The sequence below is a fragment of the Arachis duranensis genome, chromosome 7 (genome assembly GCF_000817695.3).
Source record: "Arachis duranensis cultivar V14167 chromosome 7, aradu.V14167.gnm2.J7QH, whole genome shotgun sequence".
NCBI lineage: Eukaryota > Viridiplantae > Streptophyta > Magnoliopsida > Fabales > Fabaceae > Arachis > Arachis duranensis.
The window spans coordinates 52,456,253-52,466,134 of record NC_029778.3 but is presented as its reverse complement, the minus strand read 5'-3'; the positions used below and the strand labels follow the sequence as shown (position 1 = coordinate 52,466,134).

General features: G+C 34.3%; 1 protein-coding gene across 1 annotated transcript; it reads left to right on the top strand.

Annotated features, from left to right (window-relative positions):
* Positions 1-4,882: 4,882 nt before the first annotated feature.
* Positions 4,883-9,651, top strand: LOC107458988 (squalene synthase 2). Its single transcript, XM_016077208.3, has 14 exons — positions 4,883-5,334; positions 5,420-5,462; positions 5,586-5,675; positions 5,834-5,909; positions 6,325-6,394; positions 6,644-6,787; positions 6,876-6,980; positions 7,188-7,334; positions 7,457-7,532; positions 7,756-7,844; positions 8,897-8,988; positions 9,074-9,119; positions 9,195-9,264; positions 9,345-9,651. Exons 1-14 carry the CDS (start codon positions 5,140-5,142, stop codon positions 9,350-9,352), a joined length of 1,251 nt encoding a protein of 416 aa, XP_015932694.1. The 5' UTR covers positions 4,883-5,139; the 3' UTR covers positions 9,353-9,651.
* The last annotated feature ends 231 nt before the right edge of the window (positions 9,652-9,882 follow it).

Genomic DNA, 9,882 nt, shown 5'->3' with positions numbered 1-9,882 from the left:
ATACGTATAGCAACTATGGCAAATCTTATATCGTTTTGAAGCCCCGGATGTTAGCTTTCTAACCCAACTGGAACCGCATCATTTGGACCTCTGTAGCTCAAGTTATGGTCGTTTAAGTGCGAAGAGGTCGGCTTGACAGCTTTTCGGTTCTTTCATTTCTTCATGAGTTCTCCAACTTTTCATGCTTTCTTTCTTCATTCCCTTGATCCAATCTTTGCCTCCTAAACCTTAAATCACTTAACAAACATATCAAGGCATCTAATGGAATCAAGGTGAATAAAATTTATTTATTTTAAGACCTAAAAAGACATGTTTTCACTCTTAAGCACAATTAAAGGAGAAGTTATAAAACCATGCTATTTCAATGGATAAATGTGGGTAAAAGGTCATAAAATCCCTTAAATCAAGCACAAGATAAACCCTACAAATGGGGTTTATCACTAGGGTTGAGGAGGAGTTGAGGGAGAAGATTCAAGAGAAGGAAAATGAGGTTTCGAAATTACGGCAGAAGACTAAGGAAGTGGAGAGCTTTGCAAATTTGAAGAGCTCGGATATGGAGGAGTGGGTTAAGGAGAAACTGAGCTTGCAGGAGGCACTGAAGAAGTCTGAGGAGAGAGAAAAGAGCTTGGAATTATTTGTTGCTCGGTTGTTGAAAATGTGATCAGAGGATTGAACCAGAAAGTTGATACTGTGAATGGTGGAGTGAATGGAAAGGGAGTTATTGCTAGGGATGGAAAAGGGGTGAAGGATTTGAATGTTCAGTGGCCTGTGGTGGCAGCTGGTTCTACTGTTGTTGCAGCTGCTACTGTGATCTGATTCTACTTTTGGTTTATCCATGAAATAATGATGATGATGGTTTCTTATATGGCTTAATGTTTATCAAGCCTGTGAATTTTGATTTCTTGTTGAAAAGTTGAAATACTTGTTGGTTGTTAGCACTTTTTTCTGAGAAATTAAAACAGAATTTTGTGTGTTGAGTTTGCTCACTACTTAACTTTGATGATAAATTTAATTTGATAACTCTGTTACTGATTCATTGCTCAAAAATTTTTTTGATGCTAAATTTTGTGCTTTGATTTTTTCTTTTTCTGTAGTAATTCATTCTGATGTGGGGTGAGGGTAAGGGTGAGAGTGAGGGTGAGGGGTATTTTTTTTAATTTTTGTTTAAGGGAAAATTTTTTCAAAAAATATTATTTATTGACAAAAGGACGACTTTATAATATTTTGTAACATTGAGGATGATTTTAATTAGGGGTGTAATCGGTTCGGTTTGGTTCGGTTTTGGACCGAAAACAAACCGAACCGACCTGATCGGTTGAACGTTAATATCAACCATTCGGTTGGCTGCTTTCTGGACAACCGAACCGAATCGAACCGAACCAACAGCGGTTTGGTTCGGTCGGTTTTTTCGGTTTTTTTATACCTAATAAATAGAATTTAAATTATCATAAAATAAAGTTTAAAACCTTCAATAAACCAGAATAACAAGAGTATATCACATCCAAATCCAGTACAAATTCAACTTAATTAAATATAAAACAAAGGCAATTATAAATGTCTAGCAAAACAACAAAAATAAACACACTTAAACCACAACAGTCACTTTAAAACAAATAAAAACCAAACAGCCAATCAACCACCATGCTTAATCTGAATCCACACCAGACTCATCCTCATCTTCTCCGGTTGGTGCAATTTCTACAAAAATAAAACAAGAAAATCAATATAGATTATAAATATGATATAAATTATAGATTATAAACATAAACCATGAAAGGAACTACAAATTTCTTTTTTGCATACCTAATTCAAGTTTCTCAAACTCTTCAATAAGCTCCTCAAAATCAGTTGTCATTGGAGAAGCACGAAGCCAATTTTGTGTGCATCTTAAAAATTTAAGGAATAAAAGGTGAAGGAAGTAAATGAGGTCAATCATATATGGGACAGGTATTCCTGTAAGCATTGATTGCATGCCAAGAACATGTTTCATAAAATGGCACCAAAGAGAAATAGGAACAAATTTTTAACATCCTTTTCAACAATTCCAAGTAGCAATATGAAATAATATGCAATTTCACTTTCAAAACCATGACAGATAAAAAACAACTTTCAAAACCATAATAGATAAAAAACAAGGCAAATACAATGAAAATTATGGACAAATAAAATAAGCTGTAGTCGGGTAGAACAACCAGCTTTGAAAGTTTTAGAGAAATCATAAGGAACTATATTCCCATCTTTAATGATCAAATAACAGCCAAATAACTTCAGCGTAAACAAGCTCTTTGATTATTAACATAAATATTTTTACATTTTAATCAATGTAAGGATGTTGAAAAGACCAAAGGAACCAGTAACACTTCACCCAATTTAATTTGTGTTCAAAGTGTTTCAACAATCATATATAAAAGGGCTTCAAAGTTACTACTTTTCTGTTCATATATTTGATAGAATACACAATATTCTTGCAATATAGAAATGGATTCTACTATCTTTATTCAACCACATAGTCATGCAAAAAGTAAATTCTTTATCGCCAAATACAAAAAGTAAAAACAGATACCAAGATCAGATTGCATAGTAACAAAGAATTTTCTTGGAATTGAAGTTCATAGAACAGATTCTATGCAGTTTGTCCCAAACAAAATATATAATAGACCTTCTATCAAAATTGGGAATGAGTGAAGCTAGTCTAATGCCTATCTCAATGATTTCATCCCTAAAATTACTATCAACTGTCACTTTTAGCCAGTTCATGCATAGTCCACTAAAGCTGAATTCTAAAGCTTAACAGCTGGTGAAGCAGAGATCACATGGGTTTAAAATCTACTTCAAAAATTAAACATCAAACTTCATATTACCTCACAAGCAATGTATTCAATGAATGTCTCTATTTTTCATCCAGGAATAAAATTAAAATAAAAAAATAAAGCGATGCATTATCCTGTGAGTTCTTGATGCAGCCAATACAAACACTCAAACAGAATTTCTAGCTACAAAATTTCTAAAAAACATAACCACAAAGGCACAAACAGAATTTCTCAAAATCATAACTACAAACAGAATTTGTAAAAACAATTGTTCAGGTTAAATCAAGCACAATATCACTAAACAGAATCTCTAACAATAATTGTTCAGAATTTCTAACCTCCGAAGAAGACATTGTGGAGTTGCTTTCTGCAGGAGATGGGTTGGTGACAGGAGTGCTGCTCGGCGCTCGATTTGGACTGCGACGGCCACTGGAGTCTTGCTTGGTGACTGGACTGCTGCTCGATGACAGGACTGCTTCTCGGTGAATGGATTGCTCCTCGGCGACGGCGACCCAGCGAGGCAGCAACGGCGACCCTGCGATGGCGATGACTGAAGAGAAGAAGAGAGGAAGAGAAGCTAGGGTTCTCCTTCAGGGTCTCCTTCTCTCGAGCATGGTGGAATCGAAGGTGGAACTGTGGAACCGTGGAAGAGAAGAACAGAGGAAGAAAGCTAGGGCTCCGGATTCAACATTCGCGTAAAAGAGAGGATGAAGGCTAGGGTTGTGTGTGAAGTTGCCCTTTTATACCTAGGTTAAAGGGTAACTTGGTAAAAACACACCATTGAACCTTCATTTTTCGGTTCGGTTTCTGCCTAGTCAACTGAAAACCGAACCAAACCGATCGGTTTACTTCGAAAAAAACCAAAAAAAACCGATTTTTTCGGTTTTCTAATCGGTTGTTGTAAAATTCGGTTCGGTTCTGCGGTAATTTTCGGTCCGGTTCGATAATTTACACCCCTAATTTTAATAACAAAAAAAGGTCAGGGGCGAATTTGATTTTCACCCCAGACCTTAGGGACAAAAAATGTACTTAACCCTAATTTGTATATCAATAACGAATTAAACCAATTATATATTCTGTATAATTCTTAATTAATTCTTTTTTGATATTATTTTATAAGGGTGTTCTATATAGTACACAATTGAAAATCCAAATATATCTTTATTTGAGAAAAAAGTATCTTAAGGAAGAGTGTATGAGATGATCAAGGACAAAATAAAATTAGGTTCAAACTAACTAGGCATAAATATGGAATTTGTATAAGAAAAAATACCATCTTTTACTCAGTTGAAGACTATCTAATTTAGGAAAATTCTTTTTTGAACCAAATAAAAATATACTCCAAAAAAATGATATACACTTAATAGATAAGAGTTATACCATTCATATTTAAATTAGTTGATTTAAATATATTTTGATAATTTTTTTAGAAATAATGTGTGCTTTTAATTTACGGATATAATAGGATTTCTAGTTGAGAAAAAAATTTAAAAATCTATAATAAATGTGCTAGAATTTGTTGAGTTGTGATGAATTAAAATAATTTTAAGTTTGATATAAGTTGTTTTTTAATTTATTTTAATGTATTATAGAGGTGGACTTAAGTCAAAATTCACATTTTGCAAACATTTTTTTAAAATAATTCATCGAATATATAAATAATCACATAAATAAAAATATATTAAATAAATTAACTATATTCATAAAAAAATCTTTTCAAAATATATTTCAAATATAGATACAAGGAAATAAATATAGAATACGACAGGATAGGATAATAACGATAAATAATAATAACATCAGGCTTACGTGGTTTTTTGTTAACAAAAAAGTAAAAATTATGAGCGTATAATATAGCATGAAGCCATGAACCATACATAAATTGAACTTACTAAAAATTGAATGCAAGTGCACGCTTTGAGCAAGGCACGCGCGTCTCGCGTTGCACGCATAAAATTTAAAAATATAAATATAGCCACCCCAAAGAAAACAGAAAACAGTCAAACACCCACACACAATCACACAAATAAAAGGGGGTGACCGAAATTACAACGCTGGCTAAACTTAATTAGGAGTCACGTGTCACGAGTCACGAGTCACAATTATTAGCATTGTGTAATTGTGTTTGTTGCTTGCAAATTGCAGCACAAGATAGGAGTTTAAGATATTCCCACTTTAGTCACTTACCAAACAGTAAGGTCATACGCAACGCAAGAGTAATAAGAAGAATTCTCGGCGTAGAACAACATTTTATTGTGAGGGCACAAAGACATTACATTGCGCTCAATTCTGGATCTGAATCTCAACTGAATTTGAAAAGTGAGGGACGATGGGGAGTTTGGGAGCGGTTATGAAACACCCTGACGACCTTTTTCCGCTGGTGAAGCTGAAGATGGCAATGAGGCACGCCGAGAAGCAGATCCCTCCACAGCCTCACTGGTGTTTCTGCTACACTATGCTCCAGAAGGTTTCTAGAAGCTTCGCCCTCGTCATTCAGCAGCTCGACACTGACCTCCGTAACGCCGTTCGTTTCTTTCTTCTCCTATTTTCTTCTTCTCCCTTCACTTGACGACGCCGTTTAACTCTTGATTTAATTAACTTCGCACCAGGTTTGCATATTCTATTTGGTTCTTCGAGCCCTAGATACCGTCGGTATGTTCCTCTTGACGAAAATAGATACATGATTTCAAGCTTTCTCTAGATCCTGTTGCTATGGCCGAATTCGAAACGAAGAATTAATTTGACTTGGAATTCTTGTACGTTCCTAATTGACAGAGGATGATACAAGCGTAGCTACGGATGTGAAGGTTCCAATTCTGATAGCATTTCATCGTCACGTATATGATCGTGATTGGCACTTTTCATGTAAGTATAGGTACCTAACTGTGAGATAATTATTTCATGATTCTCCATGAGCGTGCTATATATTCATTAACCTGATGAAAAATGGTTTCATGGAACTCATGGCTCAAGGGATGTCACTTTGACCTGCTTCTGATTCTAATTCTTATTTATATGACTAGGTGGCACAAAGGAGTACAAAATCCTCATGGACCAGTTTCATCACGTTTCTACTGCATTTTTAGAACTTGGAAGGAAGTCAGTTCTTGTTCCTGCACTATTCCTTGTATAATTAATGGACATGCATATACCGAGCTCCATGTTATTTATTTATTGTTTATAGCATGTGCTTGGTATTAGTGATTGATTAGATTTGTTCTTACTTATTAGGCTGTTTGTCCAATATAAGCAACAATCTAATTGGTATTTCGTAGGATGTATTTAATTATTTAAAGAGGATCTGTTTCTCTAATTTGTCACTGTGTTTATTGATAAAATTTGGAATCAGTTAAACTAAACGGTTTCATACTTAGCTTGGATCAAGATGTACTGAGTTCCTAGTAGTTTCTCTTATTTCTATAATTAATTGGATCTGATAGTTAAGAGTTAAGACTCTGGTTTATTCTTCTGGCAAACAATTAATAACCGGGATAACTGGTCAATCACTCTGCAGCTACCAGGAAGCAATTGAAGATATTACCAAAAGAATGGGTGCAGGAATGGCCAAATTTATTTGCAAGGAGGTTTGTTTGCACATCTTCCTCATTTCCTGCTATATATATTACACTTTTATGTGTTATAGTTTAGTTACATCAATATAATTGACATTTATGACTTCTAGGATGTTATATCATGCATTTTAAAAAGTAGGGTTTTGTTACTTTCCAAATCATTTATTTGTATAAAAAGCTTCAATTTTTTTAATATAAGTTACCTTAACAAGTGCCCTTGTAGTGTGGCTGTACTTACATTTTGATGATAAAAATTTGCAGGTAGAAACAATTGATGACTATGATGAATATTGTCATTATGTGGCAGGACTTGTTGGGTTAGGTTTATCTAAGCTTTTCCATGCCTCTGGTTCAGAAGATTTGGCTCCAGACCACCTTTCCAATTCAATGGGTCTGTTTCTTCAGGTAGCATGATAATTATATTTTGACAGTCAGCATGTTTGTAGTTATTCAATTATTTGCACTATTCACTTGAAGAAATTTGGAATTGTAGAAAACAAACATCATTAGAGATTATCTTGAAGACATCAACGAGATCCCGAAGTCACGCATGTTTTGGCCTCGGCAGATCTGGAGTAAATATGTAGACAAACTTGAGGTTTGGCTTGACAAGAATTCACATTAGTTTAGCATAAACAATTATTATATTTTCCCCCCTTCTCATGTTTCTTAGATGAAGTTCTTGATTAAAAGAAAGTTCCCATCATACTCATGTTATGCACTCTTCAAGAATTGAGTTTGCATGTGCTGTTTTTTTTTCACCCCTTAAGTTTTTCCTTTGTTAAACTTAAATTTGATGATTCAGGATTTGAAGTATGAGGAGAACTCAGTTAAAGCAGTGCAATGCTTGAATGACATGGTCACTAATGCTTTGCTGCATGCTGAAGATTGCTTAAAATACATGTCTGCTTTAAGAGACTTATCTATATTTCGTTTTTGTGCTATTCCCCAGGTGCTTCACTTTCCCCCAATTTGTTTCCGATATATGTGCTATTCATTATCGAGTTTTATGCTTGAACTATGCATAGTATGCTATGTAATTTAGATTTTTTTTTTTTTTTTACCTGTTGATAGGTCATGGCAATTGGAACACTGGCATTATGCTACAACAATATTGAAGTCTTCAGAGGAGTAGTTAAAATGAGGCGTGGTAAAAGGATGAATTTAGATATTAAATTTCATAATTTACAGTTTAGGTTTGAGGCTTATTGTCCTAAAGATACTTAATTGCACTGGTCAGCATTCCAAGTTATTTTATGTGAATCAGTCTTCTCAAAACTTACTTCATGGAATCTGTTTGACATGGATTTCGTAAATGCAGTGTTCTATATTTGTTCATTTGTTGTCATCTCTCTATTTTGGTTGTTTTATAGGTCTAACTGCAAAGGTGATTGACCGAACAAAGACAATGGCTGATGTCTATGGTTCTTTCTTTGACTTTTCCTGTATGATAAAGTCCAAGGTATGGTGGATGCATTGTCTCAAAGACTCAAACTGTGATTACTTTTGCTTCTCATAAATGTAGATGCTACTAATAGGAACATTTTACTATTGATAATTAGGGGTGGCAAAACGGGTCGAGATCGGGCTAAGATTTTGAGCAAGCCAAATTAAAGAAACTTGCCAAACCCGCATCGCCAAATTTGTGGGTTTTGGCGGGGCGGGTAGGCCGGTCTGCCGGGTTGAAGATTTTTATTTTTCATTTTTTTATTAAATAAAAGAGTGATTATTATTATAAAATTAATAATTATAGAAATTTTAAACACTTTTTTCTTCAGTTTTTATTTTTATTCTTCTTTTAGTTATTAACTTTATTTATTTTATTTTACAATTTCGTATATATGCTCAAATTATGCGACTTATTTTTTAAAATAAAGATGCTTCTATTGACAAATATTATTTTTAACAATTTTATTGAAGTTAAAAATAGGGGCGGGCCGGTCCGCCCCCGTTTATGGGGCGGGCCTAGGCGGGGCGGCCCGCTTTGCCATCCCTACTGATAATGTGGCAAATGAACTTTTGGTAAAATTGCTTTGAGGATGGAAAAAGAGTATCTAATAAGTAGAATCCGTTTCATACAAATTCTCATATACATAAATTCCATTTTCCCGTTTAACTAAAGAAAGGGTAGTGGTAGTAATTGAAATGTTATAACCTGTAACTCCTCAACAGTTAATTGCATTTTGTAGGCCTTATTTGAAAACTCCATCACAAAAATATAGATAACAGTTTCCCAAAACTGTTGCAACAAGAAAGGTAGAAAACGATAACTTACTCTTATGAAGTTTGGTCGTGACTAACTTCACCCCCTAATTTTTTCTGTGGCTAGGTGCCATTACTCCTTTTCCCTCAAAAGCAGTAATAGATCCTCCCATTCATTCCCTAATCCCAAAGAAAATGAGAATGTCAAATCTAAAATTTTAAATCAGAGATATCATTGAACATATCATTGCCGCAAAGCTAATTGTCAGTTTCAAGGATAATTTCTAAACAATTGAGTATTTTCTACTGTAGGTTGACCAAAATGATCCCAATGCGGCAAAAACATTGAGCAGGCTGGAAGCTATACAGAAAACTTGCAGGGAATCTGGTCTCCTTAGTAAAAGGTATGCACATGTCCTTGTAATTTCAAAAATAAATTTACACCATTAACTGTTTGACATTCTGAAAGTTTTCATTTTCTTTAATCAGGAAATTATACGTACTGCCAAATAAAGCCAGCTACAGCTCGACCATTGTAAGTTATTAATTGTTTTCCCAACTTTGTATTACGTTTCTCAAACATACGCTGATTTATAAAGTTTCGGTGCAGATTCTCATACTTCTGATCTTCTTGCCCATCATTTTTGCGTATCTCTCAGCAAACCGCCGGAATAACGAGCGTAAGTTCAATCAATAATAGATCTGCAAGAATAATCTGTTATCCACCCCTACTATAATTGTTCTCCTCTTGTTTCTGTAGTATTCTAGTTTTCCTGCCTCTCTAAGCACGTTAGCAATGCAAATCGTAGCACTTGGCGTTCAACGGGACATGGTTTTACTTACAAGCTTGTGAAATTTGATACATGCAATTTATTGTATACTAGTGTAAAACTCGGGCTATTGCCGGGCCAACTATCGTTCTATTATAAAAATTTATTGGTACCTATGTGTTGATAATAATAATTATTATTTTTAATTTAAAAAAGTTTTTGTATATAAAAATTTATTGTATAATGTGTAAGATTGTTTCATTCTCTATTTATAGAAGCCAAAATATTTTTTTTCTATATTAGCAGATTTTACATAAATATAAAAACTATTATAGTTGTGTATTTAATTAAATGTTGTTCTACTATTTTTTATAACATAAATATCGATTAAGTTTTAGGAGTACGTACCCACTTCACATAGGTTTAGGGAGAGTACAACATGGGCGACGAAGTCACGGAGGAGTGATTGGTGAGAGTTAGGTGGAGTGTCTGAGGGAAGAACAAGGTGAGGCTTTACCAATTAAGGAG

What these genes read in the sequence shown, in the direction of transcription:
- LOC107458988 (XM_016077208.3), top strand. Translation starts at nt 5,140, where the DNA reads ATGGGGAGTTTGGGAGCGGTTATGAAACACCCTGACGACCTTTTTCCG. An exon ending in ACACTGACCTCCGTAACGCC is followed by an intron (nt 5,335 to 5,419) that starts GTTCGTTTCTTT and finishes ACTTCGCACCAG; the next exon opens with GTTTGCATATTCTATTTGGT. An exon ending in TCGAGCCCTAGATACCGTCG is followed by an intron (nt 5,463 to 5,585) that starts GTATGTTCCTCT and finishes CCTAATTGACAG; the next exon opens with AGGATGATACAAGCGTAGCT.